This window comes from Lepidochelys kempii, chromosome 1 (genome assembly GCF_965140285.1).
Source record: "Lepidochelys kempii isolate rLepKem1 chromosome 1, rLepKem1.hap1, whole genome shotgun sequence".
In the NCBI taxonomy this organism is placed as follows: Eukaryota; Metazoa; Chordata; order Testudines; family Cheloniidae; genus Lepidochelys; species Lepidochelys kempii.
Window position 1 is genome coordinate 288392330 of NC_136380.1, and position 25893 is coordinate 288418222.

General features: G+C 41.8%; 1 protein-coding gene across 1 annotated transcript; it reads left to right on the top strand.

Moving 5' to 3' along the window:
* The first annotated feature begins 5152 nt into the window (after nt 1–5152).
* On the top strand, nt 5153–9929 carry IFNG (interferon gamma). Its single transcript, XM_073331408.1, has 4 exons — nt 5153–5272; nt 7681–7749; nt 8249–8434; nt 9795–9929. The coding sequence occupies exons 1-4, from the start codon at nt 5153–5155 to the stop codon at nt 9927–9929; spliced, it is 510 nt and encodes a 169-aa protein (XP_073187509.1).
* The last annotated feature ends 15964 nt before the right edge of the window (nt 9930–25893 follow it).

The window sequence follows — 25893 nt, forward strand, 5'->3', positions numbered from 1 at the left end:
CTGACTTGGGTTTGAGGGCTCAGACTCCAGGGCTGAAAACTTGCCATGCAGACATTCAGGCTCGGCCTGGAGCCTGAGTTCTGGGACCCTGCGAGGGTGGAGGGTCCCAGAGCTTGGGCTCCAGCTTGAGCCCAAACATCTACACAGTGATTTTTAGCTCTTGCAACCTGAGCCCCATGAGCCCAAGTCACCTGACCCAAGCCAGGCATGGCCATGTTGCAGGGCTTTTATCTCCTGGTAGCTGACCCTAGACTCTGGTTTCAGGACTTTCATTCTCAGTATGTTCACAAAATGCTGACCGTATGTGGGGTTAGCTATTATGACTACACTTGTGCAGTTTTTCCACTGACATCCCTTTCATCTGAAAACGACATGAGAGTTGGGAGTTCCTTCCTTTTTCTGGATTGTAGGTTTTTCACCACCAGGGTTAAGAACATGAGAATGGCCATACTGGGTAAGACCAATGGTTTATCTAGCCCAGTATCCTGTCTTCCAACAATGGCTGGTGCCAGATGCTTCAGAGGGAATGAACAGAACAGGGCAATTTATCGAGTGATCCACCCACTGTTGTCCAGTCCCAGCTTCTAGTAGTCAGATGTTTAGGGACACTGAGAGCATGGGATTGCATCCACGACCATCTTGGCTAATAGCCATTGATGAACTTATATCTAATTCTTTTTTTAACCCAGTTATACTTTTGGCCTTTACACATCCCCTGGCAATGAGTTACACAGGCTGACTGTGTGTCGTGTGAAAGAGCACTTCCTTATGTTAGTTTTAGACCTGCTGCCTATTAATTTCATTGGGTGACCCCGATTCATGTGTTATGTGAAGTGGTAAAGAACACTTCCTTATTTACTTTCTGGGATGATGAGAACCCAGCTCTTCACAGTGGGCCACTAATGAGATACATCAGAATATTCCAAACTGTAGGAGGTCGGAGTGGGTGGAGGGCAGAGGCTGGTAGTAAACATCCATATCAACCCCATAAATGCTTTCCAATGTGTTTGCACAGAAGGACCCACTCAGCATAAATGGAAGCATGTTGGCTTTACCTCATTGCATCCATCAGTCTGGGGATGTCAGTCTTGGTCAATGAAATGCCAGGTAGTAGGCATCCAACTTAATCTTGCCTTTATAAGAGTGAGGCACACTGCAGAGGTGGCGAAGAAGGTCTGAGCCATCCAGCCTGTAAATGGCATGATGATCCTGGGTCAGTGTGCTTCACAGAACACATTACTTGTGCTCCATAAAAGAGCAGTATGAAGTCCCCACACTACTTCTCTCCACAGCATCATGTACACAGGGTAGCTGAAGGCCTAGCTACATTTCCAAACCAGAGTGGAGCCATGGAATGCCATCTATTGTAGTTTGTCAGCTGGGTCTCCACCCTGACTGACACACAAGGAAGCACAGAGACCTGCCCTGCTTCTGCACAGAAGAAAGGAGAAAAGAGCTCCCTAAGGTCTCTTCCTCCCTGCCCTGGCCTACTAGGCAAAATCCATGCATAGAACAATAGCTATTCATGATAAAGGGTCTTGAACTCACTAAATTGTACACAGCATATTTTAGGGTATTTCTATATTCTCATTTGGTCAGCTGCAGAGCAACTAACACTTAACCTCCATTCCAACTTTGTATTTAAAATGATCAAGATTCTGTTTATCAAGGTATTTAGTGGTACACTGAAAATAAACCCTTTCCTTTCTGCTTGCTCTAAATCATTACAAAGTTCCTGGGAAATTTAGTGAGACACAGCCAAATATTAATGTTACACATAACATAATTCTCCATTTTAGATGAGGCCTTGGATGCCTCTTGCAATCCAACTCCATTGGAGGTTGACTCATCATTACTGTAATTTAAGGCCAGTCCAGCAATCGCAGGGAAATCTTAGCTAAGCTCCAACCGGAGACAGCTGAAGGGGAAAGTGATTCCTTGAGTTGCTTTTCAATGACTTCTGGCCAGCACTTGCGAAGTGGCTCTGATAAGTTTTAAAGGGAGACACATCCACCTCACCCACAAGGGAGAGTTTCCACAAAGTAGGACCTTTTAAAAGTGGGGGATGAATAAAAGAACAAAAGGATGGAAAGGATAATGGAATAGCTCTCAAAAAGTTCAGACTTAGTATAAATGCCTACTCAGACCCAGGCTGCAGGCGCCCTGATTTTCCTTTAGTCTTTATTTATTTATTTGGGAAGTACTAACATGTATACAAATTCTACCCATGTAAATATCAGAGATAGAACAACACTCATTAGAACAGTGAGCTTTTGTTTAAACAGATATTATACAGTAATAGGGTCATCAGATCTTTCTGTTTAACAGGGTGTACCATATTACAGAATGAGCATCTTTCCAAGGACATCATTGGTGGAAATTGCTGTAAGGTGCTGCTTGAACGGATAAGTGTTAAACCTCTACTTTTGCATGAATGATCAGGTGACTTACAGGCAGGAAAGTGTAAAAAAATGCTTTAGATTGTTTTACACCATTCCAAGTCACCTGAGCCAGACCTTGCCTGAGACACCATTGCTAGAAATATTAGGTTATTATAATATCATTGGGTGGGACAGATTTTAAAGTTAGTGTTCTCTTGTAATATTCACAACAAGTAATTGCAGCTGGTATATGCACATCTAGTCTTAGCTGTAAAAGGTCACATAAAATGCTGCAAAAGACAAGGATGCAATTCAGGCCATCTCATTTAACTGTGTCAATGTCAGGGCTCTGTCCTGGTGTTCTGGGACACAGCCTCCCCTGTGTTGCACTGTTGGTAAACACCAAGTCTCATCTCATCTACAGCAATATTTCATAAATTAACCAAGTGCATTTATTGAACGACTGATCTTTGATCCACAAATAATTGTGGTAAACCCACAGATTTAGTAGAGAAAGACATAGTCACATCCTTGTAATAACCTGTGTACTCCGTGTCAGGTCTCTGGTCTGGGCTCTGAGGCGCAACCACAGTGTTGTGCTGTTTCATATACACAACAGAATTCCACATAGGATAAGGGCATTTTGTTCCTTCAATTTTTTGACCTTCAGTTTTTTGTCTTCTATCCCCGTTGGCACCTGACACACAGAGATTGCAGCATGAATGTACATGAATAGTCCTAGCTGGAAAGGGAGTGATTGGATATTCGTAACAGCCTCCATGTCAGGGCTCTGTCCAGGACTGGACATGTCTGTAGTTAAGACATTTTGTTTGTGTGATGCTACACTTGTGACATGTACCCTGAATGGGTTGAGATGGGAAGCATATATTAGCGCTGCGACAGAAAGGGAGTTTCATAACTTAATTTATAGACCTTAGTTTGCATGTAGGATCCAGCCATTGTATCTTGTACTCCTGACACTGCAGAATCACAATTATCCATTCACAATGGTGGTAGCAGTTTACACCTATTTTGCATAGAGTAAGTAACCACACAAGCCTGCAGGTACAGCAAGCCCTACAGGCTGCTCTCCTTGTCTCATCTTGGTCCGTTGGGGCAGATGTTGCTGCTTAGGAAGAGAAGGGGGTAACTTACTTAATCAAGGGCTGTAGCTCACTCCAGCAATGATCCTGCAGGGCAGCTCAGAGTGCCAGGGTGCCAATCCAACTCTCCTCAGCCTGAATTTTACAGAGGCTGCAGTGATCTCCTCCTCTATAACCTCTGTGAAGCAAGCCCATATATGTGATGAGCTGGTTCTTCTTTTGACCCTGTCTCCCTTCTTTTTCCCTTATGCCGCCCCATCAGGATCCCTCCATTCTCTCCCTCACTGCACTACTGCCCACCTTGCTCCTTCACTAAGGTGAATGCTACCCTACTTCTACCTGACACTGTTTCAGTTTCTTCACAAAACAGATTTTGCAATGAGCCTGATCCCTTTATACATGATCATCTGTCTAAAGAAAGCTTCATTCCCACAAATGGCCATGGAAAATTAGTGTGAGCCCAGCAAATCAAAGTTGAGCAGATTTCCCCACTGTGCACCCCACTCTAAGCAGGAGTAAGGCCAGCCAGGAAAGTGCATAGCTCAGCACCTCTGAGGAGGATTGTGATTAGGTCCATGTCTCCTTAAACATGCCTATTCTCCACCCATGCCCAGCGGCTTTTATGCCGTACTAATTTTGTGCAAGCTAAAAGTCATACAGGGGGTGAGATTTAAGTACAACTCAGTGTCAAGGAATATGACCCAAGCTTAACCTCACTTGCACACAAGCACAGTCTCCACTTGCAGTTGTGCTGTAGCACAAACTTGCAGGCCCTGCTCTGCACAAACAAAGAATCTGCAGAGCCAAAGACTTAATAAAATACGTCCTCACATTGGTATAAGGATTTCATTTTCCATAGTCACTGAGGCTAGAGTGGAAAAAAGAAAATATCATGAAAACATTTCTGTCTTTAAAGAGAGGGCTATTTAAGTTACATAAAATATCACCTTGAAGCGAATGTCTTAAACTTTTCAGAGTGCTGCAGAGTCCAACGTTAATCAAAGTGGTTACTTTAAAAGTACACCACAAGTGACTTGACTGTCAAACTGACCCCTTAACCACATGATATGATTTCTTTGCTTTCTGATGGTTTGCAAGAATCTTATGTCTGAGCCACAGCATATACGCTTCGTAAGACTCCACTTCCCCAACTTGTACCAGAATTTCCTTTCCTGCTTGTTCCCAACCACAAACAAACCATTGAAACTTTTCAGGACACCACGTAAATTTTACCTTTAAATGGGACTGATGAGCCATCTGGAAAATTTCCAGTGCCAGGTTGAAAATGCTTTCGAGGGATCCCTCAATGGTGGCAGGGCTGGACACGTAACCGAGCATCATATTCTGTCACACGGGGGACCTAGTCATTTAAAGGAAACTTTAAATGCTAAAATCCCACAAACCATGCCTATTAATAAAACCAATAAGCATCACATCCTATCTAACACCATCTCATCTTCTAAAACTTGTGAATAATGCGTAATTCTGATGATGAGATAAAAATATTCAACACCCAGGTATAAATACCACCAGCAAGACAGATGAAGTTCACTACTTGGCTTTCTTCTAATACCAGACCTGACTGTTAGAAGGTTAGCTCATTGCTTTGGGCCTGATAGCCATAAACAGAAACCACTTCAGCATTTTTACTTCAGTGTCTCCACAGCAATGACTCCTCAGATTTATCTCTTCATCCTTCTATCTATCAGCTCTTGTTTTGGATGTTTCTTTTGTCAATCAATTCTTCCTAAAATAGAAGAAGATATAGAAAAACTCAAAGCTGACTTTGTAAGTATAACCATCTAATAATTCATTCTTCTTCCTCTCTTACTGCTTATGCTTTATACACCATTTGGACTTAAATATTACTGAAAGTTGGCGAGAGTTTGGTTTATGACAATCAATGCAATATAGTCCTGTTACAACATGGGTAGGTTTGCTTTTGCAGTTAATTGTTTATTTGAATATAGTTTGACGCTAGACAATGTCTTTGTCTTTGTGCTATTCACCTTTGTCACCAAAACTAAGGTCCCTCCAACTGAACTAATTAAAGTAATGTAGTATTTTGAATCTATCTGAGGAAAATTGATATAACTGTTTATGCTTCATGGTGGGAACATTCTCCCAGTTCCCTTAGCAATCAGTTACATGGAACAATGAATAATGAAAAAATCCTGTAACAGTTAGGTTGCAACCTCTTGGATTATCATTAGTTTTAGGGTGATAAAGTTACATTTGCCAGAGATAGGGGATTAAGCAGTAGTGAATAATGTAAACAGGAACAAGTGAAAATGACTGAGATGAAAGGAGATCCTTTGCTTTTGCAAATGCATCTGATGCTTTTTTCTTGTTACATTGCTCAAAGGCGGCCCCTAGAGCTTATTCTACACTATTCTTTGAAATATTGCTACATTAATCCTGCTTTCATACACTGAGATTATGATGTTTGCAAGAACACTAAATCTGCAAAATTAGCACTTTTCATAGAGATTATGTAAATATTATGTTAATTAATTTATGATCACTTAGGAGTCAGTCAGATAACCTGTTGACTTCAGATGGGATTACTAATGGGAGTAAGAGCTGTAGGATGAGGTGTCATTAATTGTTTTTTTTACATTTTAAATCCATTTCCTTAAATGAATGAAAGATGCAGAATGCTCTTGCAGCCAGAGCAAAGAACTGGGGCTTAGGATCACTGGCTTCCATTTCCAGCTCAGCCACTGATTTTGGTTGTTTATCTGTCGGTAGAATGAGTACAATAGTTACAGTAATAACCATAAAGGAATGTTGTTGGTTTGTTTAATCTTTGCCAAGTGTTCGAAGATTAAATGCAATATTGGTTTTATGTAATAAAATTATTGTGATTATATATTAGATTCCTATTACAGTATATGTGATTATGTAGGGCCAGATTCTGGGAGCTGCTGAGCACTTACTGTTTTCACTGAAGTCAAGACTTCAAGCCCACTGCAGGTGCTCAGCACTTCTCAAAATTGACAGGTAGGCCCTGATCCAGCAGCACTTAAGCATGCAAATTATCCCATTGAAGTTGCTGTCATTACATTATTGAACAAAAAAAAAATGAAATGATTCACATTGTATTGTTAGGATTATGTTTTATCAGGACTAGTAAAAATAACTAAATTTCCCCTCGAAAAATATTTTTAAAGCTCTGTATTTTCTAACCCTGCAATCATTGAGATACAGCATACACAACACCTGCTTTCCAGCTATGCAAAATACTCTCTAGCCCACAGTATCTTTGCATCCCTCACTCTGATAGTGGGATATCGGACTTGCCCCCAGTTTTTACAAACCTCTGATATTACAGGAGTTCTGACTCTCTGAAATGACAGTTTCCTTCTACTAGATCTGGGAAGGCTTACATGCACTACTTAAGTCACATTCAAAACCTTAACATGGGAATCATGTGAGCAGAGACGATACGTGTGTGTGTGGGGGGGGTATATGGGGTCACGTGCCACCCCCAGATTTGCTGCTTGGCGTATACTGAGCATGCTCACACGGACTGAGCATGCTCACTAACACTGTTGAAGCCAGCTGCCCTCACTTTGCTCCCCCACTATCGGCAGACATGGGTCATCTCTACACGTGAGACTCATACTGAATGGGACCTTTGCACTGGGATCTTTACTGACACAAAATTTTCACTAAGGTAAATGAATTCCCATTCCTTCACTAAAGTCAATGGGAGATTTTCCTAAGTACTGTGAAAGGAATGATTGAAGGGTTAGGCCCAGTTTTGCACTGCTGGCCTTAAATGCCTCAGAAAACAAGATAAAACTAGATCAGATAATTCAAAGAACAATTTGCTGTGTCGATTAGTATTTATTTTTTAGTTGTTAATGTCAGCATCCACAAAGAGCACGTAGTAACATACACACTGTGAGTAGCTAGTTGCTTATCAGATGAACTGCAGGCGGAAAAGGTATAGGTAAGTCAACTCATGACATTTGTTGTGCAATTAACAGAACACCAATGGGACTTGACAATTTAGTGAATGTAGTTGTATAAATACTCCAACATGAAGGACTTATAACAGCTGAAAATCCTTAAAGCAAAACAATTCTCGTACGTATTTCACTATTACTCCCATTCATTTCAATGGAGGGTCCTGTTTGTTTTTCAGTAAATCTTGGTGTCTACTAAGTCATTTCTATGTTCCATTGCAGAATTCAAGTCAGTCAGATGTAGCTGATGGCGGATCTATTTTCACAGAAAGACTGAAAAGTTGGACAGAGGTAAGCTTACATCCTTAGAACCAGATTTTGAGCAGCGGTGCAGCTGCTTTGCATTGCGCTACTTGTGTAAAGTGGTTCTCAACCCGAAGTAACTGGCCACAGGAGAATCACCTCAGTGTCCGGGATCCCTTAGTAGCTTAGAACTGACATAGTGGCTCCTATGACATTCTGCTGCCTTCTCTGCTAGTGATGGGGACATGGCTGGGGAAAAAAGGGTGTAGCCAGGGAGCTCCTATGTACCATTGATCCCTAGGCTGTTGTAATGGCTCCTTGGGATTGCTGGCAGCTGGCACAAGTTACAACAGCCCTCAGGATACTTTAGTTTATGCCAGGTGCTCAGCTCAAGTCCCAGCCAACCCAGAATCAAGGCTTAAGGTCATCTTTGCATTCCCCTGTCCCGAGTACTCTTTGATCACAGCAGAGGGCCTTCATTTTGATTTTCTACATTTCACTTTGATGGAAGTTCATTAAACGCTTTTATTTGCTGTATTTCTAACAGACAACTGAAAAAAAAATCATACTCAGCCAGATCATTTCCATGTACTTGAAAATGTTTAAAAATATTGACCTGGCTACGAGTGAACTGCACGTCAAGAACATACACAATGCCCTGTATACGCTGAACAACAGCCTAACTGAAAGCTTCAAAAAAGTAAATGACCTAATGGAGTTGGCAAGACTTCCGGTAAGGATATTTCTTTTTTTCCTTTTGTTTTATGAAGGCAAAATCTAGAATTCATTCTCCTTTTGTGGCAACAGAGCCTCAGCTTCTTGACTTTCAGGACAAAGTCTAAGGTCCCTTTACTCTGTTAGACTTTTGTCTAAGTGTTTTTCACTGTGGGGAAGACAATCTAGTCATATCCTGCAAGGCAATTTTTTAGTTGATGTTTTTTAATTGTGGTTTTTTAAAATTATGTAAGTGAGCTCACGTAGTAGCCCAACTGATGCATTTTAACATTTGAAACATTTTAATCTAATAATTAATGAATGAAAATAGAGTCAATGAGAGTAACAGACAACCTTAACCTTACTTCAGATTATTACATAGTTAACAGCCATTTGTCTCCTAAACTGGGTTGAGGAAGTAGTAATCAGTTCCTAGTCAGACCTCAAGCAGGATTAAAAGACAGCCTCCAAAAGTGACATTCTGGATCAGATTCTACTGTTAATACCAGTTTAACTCCAGTGATTTCAATTACAGCCATTAGCATATGGCCCTGCTTTAATAATTTGTCCTCCAATACCACCGTAACTCAAATGTTATAATAATATATCATAAAAACAACAAGAAGTTCGGTGGCATCTTAAAGACTAACAGATTTATTTGGGCATAAGCTTTCGCGGGTAAAAAACCACTTCTTCAGATGCATTGGACTCCTTGTTGTTTTTGTGGATACAGACTAACACAGCTACCCCCTGATACTTGATAATATATCATGATGAGCCACACAGTAACTCAGTTGTATACAATGCTGTTGACTTGTACCAAGTCATAAAGTAGCTTAGAAATTGGACAACAAAATTGATTAGAAGATTGCTCTTCCTTATCTGAACTGGTCGATGGATTGATGGGTTATTGCTATTCTTCATCAATGTGTTACTTTGCCCTATCATGTAATGCCCCATACAACATCTTAGACCATGGGTTCTCAAACTTCATTGCACTGTGACCCCCCTTCTGACAACAAAAATTACTACACAACTCCATGAGGGGGGGCTGAAGCCTGAGCCCCGCCACCCCAGGTGGTGGGGGTAAGGGGGGGGGAGCCAAAGTCCAAGCCCTGCTGCCCCAGGCGGGGGCCAAAGCCCAAGGGCTTCAGACTCAGGGTGGGGGGCCTGTAACCTGAGCCCCATCACCCAGGGCCAAAGCCAAAGCCTGAGGCCCCAGCAAGTCTAATGCCAGCCATGGCGAACCCATTAAAACAGGGTTGTGACCCACTTTGGGGTCCCAACCCAGCTTTAGAACTGCTGGCCTAGACCATAGCACATGCTAATTAACGTACAGTACCTTTTGGAATGACTATTTTTTTTGTCCTTTGAACCAGATGAATGATTCGAAAATCCAACGCAAAGCTGTTAATGAACTTTTCCCCACCTTACAAAAACTACTACTGGACCATCCAACTACTCACGTAAAGAGAAAAAGGAGCCAAAGTCAGAAAAGGAAATGTAGATGTTGAAAGGCTTAGTTATACTTTTTGTTATTCCGTTTTTATATAAATCTATTTATTAATATTTAACTATTTTTCAATCAATATTTATAATGAAATCCATTTTTAGAAACACCAACAAAGTATTTATAATTCCTACTGCTGCACAAGAAATGAATATGTGTAGAATTCCTGTTTATCTTTTACACGTTTATTAACTGGATAATACAGAGCTGTGCAACATTTACCTGATATTCCCTGTGAACTGCATATAAACATACCATGTAGACCCAATACCATACTTAACTGACTTTCTGGTACTATCTTGATAGCTAAAATTAATATGGTTGTGGCTGATCATTTATTTAATGGCGCTGGAAAGAGGGCACTGAATTAGAAAAGCATCTCAGAAAAGCAATGAAGAATGTGCTTAAAGTTAAGCAGATACTGAAGTCCCACTCAAATCTATGGGATTTAAGTACATGCTTAAAGATGAGCATGTGCTGAAATGCTTTCCTGAACTGGGGCCTTGATAACTGATAGATGCTAACTATTTTTTTAAATCCTGAAATTGTTAGAAAGATAAGGCAACTAAACATTGCCAGCTGTCTAACAGGAAGCGTGACTATATATGGTACATGTATTATGTCTGAATTTTGATCCACTGAGTTTTTTAATGTTTCATCTCTGTATTAGAGAATTTAAAAGGTGCCAGATATATTTATTATATAATAAGTAGCATACAAGTACTTTATCTCAGGTGAATATACAAATAGTTGCACTACAATATTATTTAAGACTTTGATTTCACTCAAATGAAAAATAATCCCCTTATTATTTCTATATTTAATAACAAAAATGTTTGAATAAAAGTATAATTTTACATTTATTCATCCTGTGTGATGCTTCTTTGTGAAAGGTTCCCATCTTGGGAGTGGTACCATTGTTCCATATGATCCCAAGTTATGCAGTTAGACTGATATATGACAAATACATTTTATTTCACCTAGTGTCATAAGTTTAGTACAAATACTGATAACTTTGTTGTGCTAAAGAAGTATTATCACAGGGTAACTTAGGGCCTGATTTTTCAGAGTACACAAGACTCCCACTAAGAGCTGGGCACAGAAAGGTAGTTGTTTCATGGAGGAATTTGATAGTTTGAAGTTTATTTAGTTCTGTTCCAATTGATACCAAACCCACAACATTTCAAAATTTGCCATGAAAAGGAACAGGCAGCCTGGGAAACATGCACAGTAAACAGCAAGCATTCCAAGTACCATTGCAAGGTAATAAGTTAATTCAGAACTTCACCTTTGCCATTATTTTTGTAGTGTAACAAACCTAGGGCTAGATAGTGATTGGCCCTAGAAAAGATGCAAAGGTTTGTGTGGCGCATGCAAAGATCTCCAACTAATTCCCCACTGCTTTCACCAGGCAAGAGACTGTGACAGTCACAGTCCTTATGGTTTGGGAAGCTTAGAGACTGTTTTGCCTTGTGCCTTTGGGAGAAAGCATATTGTCTCAAAGGGACAAGGGAGGAAGTAGAGTCATGACCTTGGTCATCCATAGTGGCACAGGGAGAAGCAAGCTGCACTACCATAAAGGATGATGCAGCCTGTGTAATCCCCCCATACAGCAGTGAGCTACAGGGGGAACTATGCTTTCCTGGGCACATACTCTTGTAGAGCTCTTCTTTCTTCCTTGCCTGTCACTCCTCTCTTCAACTATCTCTACTGCATCCCCTTTTTCCACTCTACCAAGCTCGGGGTTCTGATACTCACCATCAAGGCCCTTCATAACTCTGTCCCTCCATACCTATCTGCTTTGGTCTTTCTTTCCATCACCCTTTTCTCCTCCTCAATGATGCCAGCCTGGCTTGCTTGTTTGTCCACTTCTCCCAAAGCTGTTTCCGAACTTAGCTCCGCACTGTCCCCCATGCATCAGATGACCTCCCTGAGCTAGTCCACAAAGCCACTATCCTTCAGATCCCTGCACAAGGCCCACTTCTACCATGATTCCTGTCAGAAATCAGCCAACCAATGAAGGCTAACCTGAGACACCTTAAACAGGGCTGAGCCATTATGCTCTGATAATCAGGCCTCTTTAAGGGGTCTTGAGTTGTGTGCCCAAAATCATGGGTCATTTTTCAAAATGTAGGCAGTTGTCACTTGTCTGAAATTAGAATTTAAGCTCTTCAGGACGATGTCATTCTAAGTGTTAATACAGCATCTAGCACAAAGGGCCCAATCCTAGGCATAATGTAAATTCTAATAGTAGCATATTAATTCATTGGGAAGTAATGCTATACACTCAAGTTTCAGGATCTTTTTTATGCTATAACCTCCTGTGGGTTTTTTTTGTGTTTTTTAAGGAACAAGGGAGTAAGCTGCTACAGTTGGATTTGTTTCCCCAGGAGCAGGTTTTTTCATTAAGTAATCCCCATGAAATGATACATCATACTCAGAATGAGAGAGCGAGAGAGAGAGATTGCAATTGCAATGTATTGTGTATGTTAAATACATACACAGGGTTCTCAGGGCTAGAGTCCAAGTACTGGAGAAAACCTCCAGAGCTATTCTAATGAAAATCACTTGTAATGCACACATATGTGTCTGTGATGAGTACAATCAAGAACAGCTGTTTCCTCCAAAACTGGTTCAAGTCTCCAGGTTTACTGAGTCATTTTGTTGTGACTATAAACCAAAGGGCATGAATTTCAGAGCTGTGGCATATGCATGATTCCAGCTGCAGTCAGTGAGAGTAGCATTGATTGGAAAAATTCCATTTTTTTTTTGTTTCAGGGAGCCAGTTCGATTTCAATGAAGGTCCAACAGAACCCAGGAATGCTTATAAACTGGCTTACTTAGCTCCACAGCAGCCTACCCAACAAGCTGGTGAGAAACCAAGAACACAGAAGCCCAGGGAACTCAGACTTACAGTTCTTCATCACCCTAGGCTTTCCAGGGGTCACAGCTCTGGGACAGGCCCCCATACTAGACTGGCTCAGAGCAGGGGACCCCAGGGCTTCCATTGTCTGTGGCTTTGGGGCAGCCAGACAGGAGGACTGCCCTGGAGCTGGGGCATGCTGGCTGTTCTGATAATTATACCATCCTCAGGCAGTGTCATAATTTGTCCCCGAGACTGAGATATGTCTTTAAGACAACAAATTTTGACTTGTCATTGAGGAAAGAAAATAACATTCCTCAAGAAGTGAGTCAGTAACAGTAATATCTTTAAAAGTAAAACACACCTCTTAGTTTTCCCCTCTCACTTTTCTAGTGCATCCCGTCTGTCTCATTGAGATTAGAAGCTCTTCACACTAGTTATCTGAAATTAACAAGTAAATAATACTTGGCAATATTTTGAATACAGTGAACCCTGCATTAAAGACCCCTGACAGAGTGTAAGGTTCTGGGACTCTGTAGGACAGAGATACAGGGCTCTTTTATGGATTCACTCAGATGTCAGGTGCTAGGAACCTACAAAAAGATAGGGGAGCTATATCTACTCACTCATCAGATCAAGTGACTCTTATCACCTCCAGCCTAGGAATAGAAGAAGGACGTAGCCTCACTCTCTGAAGAGGGAATTAAGGGGCAGGGATAAAGGTGCCCAACAGGAAGAAACCTCAGGAACAAGCCCAGCTCAGTAGAAAATGTAGATTGAAGCATTAGACCTTTAAATTAGAAATAAAAGCAACACCCTGGAAAATGTGTGTGGATGCTAACATAGCGTGAGCGTGCTGCACTGAAAGAGCAGTCTGGGAATCTGGCCATTCACAGATCACTTACCTCAGAAAACCCTTGGGTACAAGTGACCATTTGGTCCAAAATGAGTTTGAGATTAAAAAATGACAAAATTATTGACTGCAAGGTTTAAAATGTTATTTCCCTTTCATTATCCCAAAAGTAGAAGCCTACACCTAAGGTTTTCTTCATTAGAGTGTGCAAGTAATTTAATTATGTTTCTGTTTCATTGTTACTTAGAATAAACAACAGTAATCAACCTAATCCATATATATATATATATATATATATATATATATATATATATATATATATATATATATAATATGCAGGCAGAATAAATTCCACACTAGTAATATATATACTTGGGGTTTTAATAAGGCCAATTTCATAAAACTGAAAACAATTATGAAACAAATAAGCTGAGAGGAAGAATTTAACTAGGAAATATGAATGATAATTAGGAATCACTTAAGAACACCTTAGTAGATTCCTGAAAAGCCACAAACCCACAACTGAGGAAGAAGGCTACACTGGTTAAAAAGCTGACCTGATTTAGAGGGGAAGTGAAGGCAGCTATAGATAATAATATATAACAAATGGAAGAAAGGGGAATTTGATGGTAACGAACATAAATCAGAAGTTAGGAATTCTAGAACATTGATATGGAAGGCAAAAGGGACACAGGGAGAAATCTATGGCCAGCAGAGTTAAGGGAAATAAAGAATTTTTAAAATATATGAGGAACAAAAAGAATCCTGACAATCGTATTGGTCCATTACTATATGGAAATGGTAGAATTAACAATAATAATGCAGAAATGGCAGAAGTGTTCAATAAATATGTCTGTTCTGTATCTGAGGAAATAATATGGTTAATGGTAAATGTGAACATCTAGAAATAAAGAATGTAGACCATACTTACAGGATGAGGGAAAAAGATTTGGGGATCATGGTGGATAATCAGCTGAACATGAGTTCCCAGTGTGATACTGTGGCCAAAAGAGCTAATGTGATACTGGGATGCACAAACAGGGGACTCTTGAGTCAGAGCAGAGAGGTTTTACCTCTATATTTGGATCTGGTTCAACTGCTGCTGGAATACTATATCCAGTTCTGGTGCCCACAATTCAAGAAGGATGCTGATAAATTGGAGAGGGGTCAGAAAAGAGCTACAAGAAGGAGTAAAGGATTGGAAAACATGCCTTACAGGGATAGATTCAGAGGGTATGTCCACACTGCAATTAAACACCCGCAGCTTGCCCATGTCAGCTGACTCAGGCTCATGGGGTTTGGGCTGTAGGGCTGTAAAACCGCAGTGCAGATATTTGGCCTCGGGCTGAAGCCCAGGCTGTGGGATCCTCCTCTGTCGCGGGGTCCCAGAGCTTGAGCTCCAGCCTGAGCCCAAATGGCTACATATAAATAAAAGTCAGAAGATGTTATCTAAGTATGTGAAATTTAAGGGTAGAGGCTCACGAAACATTAAAGAAATGACAAATACTGTCCAGGACAATCAAGGGAGCTTCCATATGACTTCCACAGCAGTATGATTCTTCTCTCCTAATCTCAGCAGATCTCTCTCTCTCTCTCTCTCTCTCTCTCTCTCTCTCTCTCAGGACCAAAGGGGAGCAAAATCAAAAATTTGCCCAGGCTAAATCCGTCTGGCTCTCCTACAATGTCCTTTTCCTCCACTACCTTGGGAACAGTCTCTCGTATTATTTCTGGTTCAGCACAGGTCAGGAGTAAACAAAGAAAAAAAGTACCAGTGAAGGTGCCTATTAGAAGCAGCTGCTCCTGTGATCTCTGATTAGATGTAAATCCTGCGGCTGCTCCTGCTTGCTGGTAGGAACATGAGACCATTTGTCCCTGCCCCTTCTCCAGCTCCAGCCACCTCCTTTCTCCTCTTGCTGGGGATATTGATTTCCACTCACACCAGCAAACTCTTCCTGAGAAGAAGCAGAGTGTGATTACTACAGCCCTGTCTATCTAAGAAATGTGGCAAAGAAAGTAAGTACAGTGATTTCTTTATGTGTGGCAATTTTTTATGTGTGCTTTTCATAGTTTCCTTCCTATCATGTGCAGGATTTATGCTATACTATTACAAATGACTGCAGCTTACCTTTGTCAGTCCTTAAAAGGGGTAGGGGGTGTTGCAAGGGTTACAGACCTGGCAAAAAGAATGAAAAATAGAGCTGGTTCACTGAGGGGTGCACTCTAAGCATTGTTTTATCAAAGCTGCTCCGAGATTATGGCAGACCGTCCCCCTCCTTTTTCTGATAACTTTAAGCCTAGTTGTTAATATACCAGAGGGATTTTTGTTCTCTTTTCAGATAAATACTATCACTGAGGATTGTATCCTGATTTATCATGAATATCTTAAAAAATGGAAGGTAAGCTCATGGATACTGCTTTATTGCAGATGCACAGACAGACGCGCACACCATGTGTCAAGTCCTAAGGTCCTTTCTCAGGCAAAACTCCCATTGACTTTAAAGAGTTCCGAATGAGGGTCAACCTTTCCACCTTCCGTTCCAGATAAAAGGCACACTTCTTCGACCTGGCCATTTCCAACACCGAGCATTGTGAATGTTTAATAAAAACAAACCCTACCAAAGCACAACACTACACTACAGACACAATTCTCCACCTGTAGAGATGCTAAAGGGAGAACAAACCCATCCATGACAGATGTTAGTCACATTACTGAAAGCAGTGCTGGAAGGTGCTCAGATAATACAGTGAGGAGGGGGGTACAAGAACTTACACGGAGTAGAATAGCCCAGTGCTATTAGGTATAGAACGCCTTCAGCTCCCATTGTCTACAGCAGGTGTTCGGGCACATCCTCAGCATCTCACAGGATCATGTTCTAAGAACTTCAAACTTTGGCTCTACTTTTATATGCACACACACATAAGCATAGTATACATATATATAGCACAAGCGGCAAAGAGTCCTGTGGCACCTTATAGACTAACAGACGTCCTGGAGCATAAGCTTTCGTGGGTGAATACTTATATAGCACAAAAAGAAAAGGAGTACTTGCGACACCTTAGAGATTAACAAACAAATAAATTGGTTAGTCTCTAAGGTGCCACAAGTACTCCTTTTCTTTTTGCGAAGACAGACTAACACGGCTGTTACTCTGAAACCTGTCATTATATAGCACATGCATTTTAAACATGTAATTTGTAATCAATAGTGGCAGTGGGGAAATCAACTTTATTTGTAGGTAGCTGTGGGGTGATCTCGCCTGAGAAAGTCCTATTTATCCTTAGGTAGATACTCCTAGTGACTTCAAAAGGCATTAAGGGCACCCTGTACTTCTTGGGAATTGTTCATCACCTCACAGGATTGGGGCCTATATTTATAAAATCAGATGTAGCAGGACTTTGTACTTACACATGTCAATAAAGAAATGTTTTCATAAAGTATAGATTAGCTCTCACATAGGCACACACTCTTTGCTCCAAAGGCAATTATACCTCAGAAGTAAGTCATCCTAGAAGACATAATTTTACATTATCCACATAATTTTACATTATTAACTTCACCAAAGGTAGGGAAATTCCTTCCCAGCCTCCTATTTTATATCTCACTTCAGGTCAAACACTGGATGCTACCCAGACTGACAGACCTCATGAAATTCAGCATAGGGCATACACTCTGTCCATTTGGCCACCTGCCTTAATAATAAGAGTAACAGTAAGGCTGCAGAGATTGTAGTATCCTTGGATATTCTGCGTTTTATTAATTTATATTGCTATCAGAATGTCCATTTTGTTTTTATGTAACAGGACATGTTTTAAAGATAAAATGTTTTCACATTAATTTTAAATTAATGTGAGCACCTGAAATGAAGAGGCTTCCTTCCTACTTGCTCCACACCTACACAGATGAAAGATAATGCTGTTCAATTCAGTGGTGCAATTGCAATGATTAATATGTGCATGAGTTGAAAATTTAGCTGCTATAGCCAGGTTATTGTAGTACCCATACCTCACTCTTACATTTAGAATGAAGGTTGCGTCATTTTTTAGGCTGTATTTCTTTACAACAAAAACACTATAAAGTAAGTATGCACTAAACCCATGCAAACCCCACTAAAAGTACTGGGTGAGTTAAGGCAGCATTCACACTCAACATAATACCACTCTCCAAGCACTAGTCCACTGCTATCCCATAACACCCTGCCACAGCAGCACACTAATGCCCTCCTTAAAACATCCACTTTCAATACAAAAATATTATGATATCAAAGAACTTAAAATCACACTCTCAGGGTATCAGGAGAAGGGAGGGAGTTCAGATTGTACAAAAGGAATTTCTTTACTGGTTTTGGATGTCTTAACTATAGTGTCTCTGGGTTTTCTCCTTCTCCTTCTTCAAAATTCCAGTTTGTTTACAGTGTTATTTAGTGATTCTTCTGCAAGGATTTTTATTCCGAACAGAACCATCCCTTTTCTAACTCAAGCAGAAAGCCTGCCTTTTGAAGAAGATATTTAACTACTATAGCTCAGATCTGAAAAAAACTTGGCTTCAACAAAAGTTCAGAAAACAGAAATTTCAAGGTTCATACATTATCTGCAGTGGCATAGAATTTCATAGAATCATAATCTATAATCATAATCATAGGGTTAGAAGGGACCTCAGGAGGGCATCTAGTCCAAACCCGTGCTCAAAGCAGGACCAATCCTCAACTAAATCATCCCAGCCGGGGCTTTGTAAAGCCTGACCTTAAAACCCTCAAAGGAAGGAGATTCCACCACCACCCTAGGTAACGCATTCCAGTGCTTCACCACCCTCCTAGTGAAAAAGTTTTTCCTAATATCCAACCCAAACCTCCCCCACTGCAACTTGAGACCATTACTCCTTGTTTTGTCATCTGGTACCACCGAGAACAGTCCAGATCCATCCTCTTTGGAACCCCCTTTCAGGTAGTTGAAAGCAGCTATAAAATCCCCCCTCATTCTTCTCTTCTGCAGACTAAACAATCCCAGTTCCCTCAGCCTCTCCTCATAAGTCATATGTTCCAGTCCCCTAATCATTTTTGTTGCCCTTCGCTGGACTCTCTCCAATTTATCCACATCCTTCTTGTAGTGTGGGGCCCAAAACTGGACACAGTACTCCAGATGAGGCCTCACCAATATCGAATAGAGGGGAACGATCATGTCCCTCGATCTGCTGGCAATGCCCCTACTTATATAGCCCAGAATGCCGTTAGCCTTCTTGGCAACAAGGACACACTGTTGACTCATATCCAGCTTCTCGTCCACTGTAACCCCTAGGTCCTTTTCTGCAGAACTGCTGCCTAGCCATTCGGTCCATACTCTATAGCAGTGCATGGGATTCTTCTGTCCTAAGTGCAGGACTCTGCAGTTGTCCTTGTTGAACCTCATCAGATTTCTTTTGGCCCAATTCTCTAATTTGTCTAGGTCCTCTGTATCCTATCCCTACCCTCCAGCATATTTACCACTCCTCCCAGTTTAGTGTCATCTGCAAACTTGCTGAGGGTGCAGTCCACATCATCCCCCAGATCATTAATGAAGATATTGAACAAAATCGGCCCCAGGACTGAGCCTTGGGGCATGTCGCTTGACACCGGCTGCCAACTAGACATGGAGCCATTGATCACTACCCGTTGAGCCTGACAATCTAGCCAGCTTTCTATCCACCTTATAGTCCATTCATCCAGCCCATACTTCTTTAACTTGCTGGCAAGAATACTGTGAGAGACCGTACCAAAAGCTTTGCTAAAGTCAAGGAATAAAACGTCCACTGCTTTTCCCTCCTCCACAGAGCCAGTTATCTCATCATAGAAGGCGATTAGATTAGTCAGGCATGACTTGCCCTTGGTGAATCCATGCTGACTGTTCCTGATCACTTTCCTCTCCTCTAAGTGCTTCAGGATTGATTCCTTGAGGATCTGCTCCATGATTTTTCCAGGGACTGAGGTGAGGCTGACTGGCCTGTAGTTCCCCAGATCCTCTTCTTCCCTTTTTTAAAGATGGGCACTGCATTAGCCTTTTTCCAATCTTCCAGGACCTCCCCCAGTAGCCATGAGTTTTCAAAGATAACGGACAATGGCTCTGCAATCACATCCGCCAACTCCTTTAGCACTCTTGGATGCAGCGCATCTGGCTCCATGGACTTGTGCTCGTCCAGCTTTTCTAAATAGCCCCAAACCACTTCTTTCTCCACAGAGGGCTGGTCACCTCCTCCCCATGCTGTGCTGCCCAGTGCAGTAGTCTGGGAGCTGACCTTGTTCGTGAAGACAGAGGCAAAAAAAGCATTGAGTACATTAGCTTTTTCCACATCCTCTGTCACTAGGTTTTTTTCCACATCCTCTGTCACCTCATTCAGTAAAGGTCCCACACTTTCTTTGACTTTCTTCTTGTTGCTAACATACCTGAAGAAACCCTTCTTGTTACTCTTAACATCTCTTGCTAGCTGCAACTCCAAGTGTGATTTGGCCTTCCTGATTTCACTCCTGCATCCCTGAGCAATATTTGTATACTCCTCCCTGGTCATTTGTTCAATCTTCCACGTCTTGTAAGCTTCTTTTTTGTGTTTAAGATCAGTGAGGATTTCACTGTTAAGCCAAGCTGGTCGCCTGCCATATTTACTATCCTTTCTACACATCGGGATGGTTTGTTCCTGTAACCTCAATAAGGATTCTTTAAAATACAGCCAGCTCTCCTGGACTCCTTTCCCCCTCATGTTATTCTCCCAGGGGATCCTGCCCATCAGTTCCCTGAGGGAGTCAAAGTCTGCTTTTCTGAAGTCCAGGGTCCGTATTCTGCTGCTCTCCTTTCTTCCTTGTGTCAGGATCCTGAACTCGACCATCTCATGGTCACTGCCTCCCAGGTTCCCATCCACTTTTGCTTCCCCTACTAATTCTTTCCGGTTTGTGAGCAGCAGGTCAAGAAGAGCTCTGCCCTTAGTTGGTTCCTCCAGCACTTGCACCAGGATATTGTCCTCTACACTTTCCAAAAACTTCCTGGATTGTCTGTGCACCGCTGTATTGCTCTCCCAGCAGATATCAGGGTGATTGAAGTCTCCCATGAGAACCACGGCCTGCGACCTAGTAACTTCCATTAGTTGCCGGAAGAAAGCCTCATCCACCTTCTCCCCCTGGTCTGGTGGTCTATAGCAGACTCCCACCACGACATCACCCTTGTTGCTCACACTTCTAAACTTAATCCAGAGACTCTCAGGTTTTTCTGCAGTTTCATACCGGAGCTCTGAGCAGTCATACTGCTCTCTTACATACAATGACAGGTTTCAGAGTAACAGCCGTGTTAGCCTGTATTCGCAAAAAGAAAAGGAGTACTTGTGGCACCTTAGAGACTAACCAATTTATTTGAGCATAAGCTTTTGTGAGCTACAGCTCACTTCATCAGATGCATACTGTGGAAAATACAGAAGATGTTTGTTTTTATACACACAAATCATGAAAAAATGGGTGTTTATCACTACAAAAGGTTTTCTCTCCCCTCACCCCACTCTCCTGCTGGTAATAGCTTATGTAAAGTGATCACTCTCCTTACAATGTGTATGATAATCAAGGTGGGCCATTTCCAGCACAAATCCAGGTTTTCTCCCCCCCACCCACGCCCCCACACACAAGCCCACTCTCTTGTTGGTAATAGCTTATCTAAAGTGATCACTCTCCTTACAATGTGTATGATAATCAAGGTGGGCCATTTCCAGCACAAATCCAGGGTTTAACAAGAATGTCTGAGGAAAGGGGGCGGCGAGGGTATCCGATGAAGTGAGCTGTAGCTCACGAAAGCTTATGCTCAAATAAATTGGTTAGTCTCTAAGGTGCCACAAGTACTCCTTTTCATCTTACATACAATGCAACTCCCCCACCTTTTCTGCCCTGCCTGTCCTTCCTGAACAGTTTATATCCATCCATGACAATATTCCAGTCACGTGAGTTATCCCACCAAGTCTCTGTTATTCCAATCACATCATAATTCCTTGACTGTGCCAGGACTCCCAGTTCTCCCTGCTTGTTTTCCAGGCTTCTTGCATTTGTGTATAGGCACTTAAGATAACTCGCAGATTGTCCCGCTTTCTCAGTACGAGGCAGGAGCCCTCCCCTCTTGCGTTCCTCTGCTCGTGCTTCCTCCTGGTATCCCACTTCCCCACTTACTTCAGGGCTTTGGTCTCCTTCCCCCTGTGAACCTAGTTTAAAGCTGTCCTCACTAGGTTAGCCAGCCTGCTTGCGAAGATGCTCTTCCCTCTCTTCGTTCAGTGGAGCCCGACTCTGCCTAACACTCCTCCTTCTTGGAACACCATCCCATGGTCAAAGAATCCAAATACTTTAATAGGTCCTGTTGACAGGATCTATTTCATACATAAGAAGCGCAGTTATTCTTTTTTTCTACTTTGGTGCCGGTTAAGCTGCAGGGGCAATCCAGTGTTCAGTTCTGGCATCAAAATTTTTAAAAATAGAGGCAAATTGAGGTGGTTGTTTTTTGTTTTTTTTTTAAGAACAACAAATATGACAAAGGGTTCACGAAAGAAGACCTATGAGGAAAGATGAAGAGATCAGAGAATGTTCCATTTAGATAACCGCTACTAAGAAGAGACATATCTGGTTATAACTGGGTTTCCCAAATGCTTTCTTGACAGGAGCCTTCGTTTACTAGCTTAGAACTTTCTTATCCCCCTAATGGCTCTCGCAATACTTGTAGCTAAAACTTCCAAATCATTGGGTCTAATTAAGGAACATGGGAAGTAAGAAGATTCCCCAAGCCATCTAAGTCCATAGTGCAAGGGAAGATTCACCTCAGTGCAGGACAACCCACATTCTCATGGTATTTCCCTCCCCCCTCCTCCCCCCACTCTGACAGGTTTATCATTATTTTGCTAGTCTCTCTATAAACAGTTTGATTTGTCAGGGGCACCACACACCAAAATAAACTCAGCAGAAAGGAGATGTGGCAGGGAGAGGACGGAGGTTGTGGTTACAAATATAGCAAGGCCCAGCCCTTATTTTAGGGCTGACAAACCAGAGCTCTTGCGATGTTAACATCATGGTCCCTACTTGGATCTAACATCCTCGTAACAAAAACAGAGCTCCCTATATCCCCCAAACGCACTATGCAAAGTCCTCAGAAACTGCTCTTGTAGAACAAGGGATGCAATGGTAGTCATTAAATACTCAATGCATATGAAAAGTTACCCATGTGGTATTCATAGAATCATAGAATATCAGGGTTGGAAGGGACCTTAGGAGGTCATCTAGTCCAACCCCCTGCTCAAAGCAGGACCAATCCCCAATTAAATCATTTTGGGAATTGAGAACTGTGCCTTTAAGGGGCCCAGCTTCCCTTCAAGACAGTCCCCGTACCACCCCACACAGTCTGCACAGAATAGGAACTATCCTATTCTAATAACTGTTGGCTGACTTTTTAAAGGCAACCACTGGATATTTTGTCTTCAGTTAGTGTTAGGTTTCTGATTATTTGTGAAAATGAAAAATTGCCATTATAAAATATTAATAGGTTAACTCTAAAACTTCCCACTGGGGAGACCCAGCATGACTTCCCAAGTTGTTCTGACCCAGAGTTTGGAAAATGATAGTGTGATGCTGTATGATTGGAATATGACCTTGTGCATCATTAATATTGCCACTGTTAGACAATTGCAACAAATCTTGTACAAAGTATGTAGTGTAAGGTGTCAGTGGAAAAGTTATGATTTGCTAAATAAGACTATCCTGTGTAAATCCATGTATCATCACTGTATATGAAGTGGCTATATATATGGCTATATATTTGTATCCCAAATGTGTTTGTTCCTGGGGTAAACACCAATCAGGTAAAATCTACATTGAAGCCAGACAGCTATGTTTTGATGACCCATTAAAGACGCATTACTTCACAATGGCCATAGAGTTATCCTGCCCAGCAAGTTGACGCTTAAGCACGGATATGGTCACTGGCTGCCCCTATGAGTCAGCAAGCCATGTAAGGACATGTGATATGCTCATGTGACCCTGGACTCCATCTTGTGCCAGTAACTTTCTGCAGACAGGGGCTGTGGGCTTTGTTTGGGACAGTAAAATTCCAGGCACATGGCAGAGGATATAAAAGACCCCTGAAACATCTCCATGTTGCCCCTTTCCTGCTCTGATTTTCTGGACTGTGGATTTACAACTAAAAGGAGCATATTGAACTATGGTCTGAGGACCTTCCCATCTTTTGGAAGTTACCAGAGACTTTACAAGCCAGAAGTCTATGACATCACTGCTACAAACCTGTTATAAGAACATTACCACTATTATATGTATATGATCTATTAACCATTTTAACTCTCTTCTTTTCTCTTATCAATAAACTTTAGATTTTAGTTACAAAGGGCATGCTTATTGGGTAATATCTGAGTTATATATTGACCTGGCTATGTGGCTGATCTCTTGAAATCAGAAGAACCCTTTGTTTCATTAAACCGGTTTTCAATAACCACTTCATACAGTCTAGTGCAGTGGCTCTCAACCTTTCCAGACTACTGTACCCCCTTCAGGAGTCTGATTTGTCTTGCGTACCCCCAAGTTTCACCTCACTTAAAAACTACTTGCTTACAAAACCAGACATCAAAATACCAAAGTATCACAGCATACTATTACTTGAAAAGTTGCTTACTTTCTCATGTTTACCATATAATTATAAAATAAATCAACTGGAATATAAACATTTTACTTACATTTCAGTGTATAGTATATAGAGCAATATAAACAAGTCAAAAAGAAAAGGAGTACTTGTGGCACCTTAGAGACTAACCAATTTATTAGAGCATAAGCTTTTGTGAGCTACAGCTCACTTCCTCAGATGCATATCGTGGAAACTGCAGCAGGCTTTATATATACACAGAGAATATGAAACAATACCTATTCCCACCCCACTGTCCTGCTGGTAATAGCTTATCTAAAGTGATCATCAGGTGGGCCATTTCCAGCACAAATCCAGGTTTTCTCACCCTCCACCCCCCCACACAAATTCACTCTCCTGCTGGTGATAGCCCATCCAAAGTGACAACTCTTTACACAATGTGCATGACAATCAAGTTGGGCTATTTCCTGCACAAATCCAGGTTTTCTCACATCCCCCCCACCCCCATACACACACAAACTCACTCTCCTGCTGGTTTCAGAGGAACAGCCGTGTTAGTCTGTATTCGCAAAAAGAAAAGGAGTACTTGTGGCACCTTAGAGACTAACCAATTTATTTGAGCATGAGCTTTCGTGAGCTACAGCTCACTTCATCAGATGTTTACCGTGGAAACTGCAGCAGACTTTATATACACACAGAAATCATGAAACAATACCTCCTCCCACCCCACTGTCCTGCTGGTAATAGCTTATCTAAAGTGATCAACAGGTGGGCCATTTCCAGCACAAATCCAGGTTTTCTCACCCTCCACAAGATCAAATCCGCACAGACACACCCCTGGAACCCCGACCTGGGATATTCTATCTACTACCCAAGATCCATAAACCTGGAAATCCTGGGCGCCCCATCATCTCAGGCATTGGCACCCTGACAGCAGGATTGTCTGGCTATGTAGACTCCCTCCTCAGGCCCTACGCTACCAGCACTCCCAGCTACCTTCGAGACACCACTGACTTCCTGAGGAAACTTCAATCCATCGGTGATCTTCCTGATAACACCATCCTGGCTACTATGGATGTAGAAGCCCTCTACACCAACATTCCACACAAAGATGGACTACAAGCCGTCAAGAACACTATCCCCGATAATGTCACGGCTAACCTGGTGGCTGAACTTTGTGACTTTGTCCTTACCCATAACTATTTCACATTTGGGGACAATGTATACCTTCAGATCAGCGGCACTGCTATGGGTACCCGCATGGCCCCACAGTATGCCAACATTTTTATGGCTGATTTAGAACAACGCTTCCTCAGCTCTCGTCCCCTAAAGCCCCTACTCTACTTGCGCTATATTGATGACATCTTCATCATCTGGACCCATGGAAAAGAAGCCCTTGAGGAATTCCACCATGATTTCAACAATTTCCATCCCACCACCAACCTCAGCCTGGTCCAGTCCACACAAGAGATCCACTTCCTGGACACTACAGTGCTAATAAACAATGGCCACATAAACACCACCCTATACCGTAAACCTACTGACCGCTATTCCTACCTGCATGCCTCCAGCTTTCACCCTGACCACACCACACGATCCATCGTCTACAGCCAAGCTCTGCGA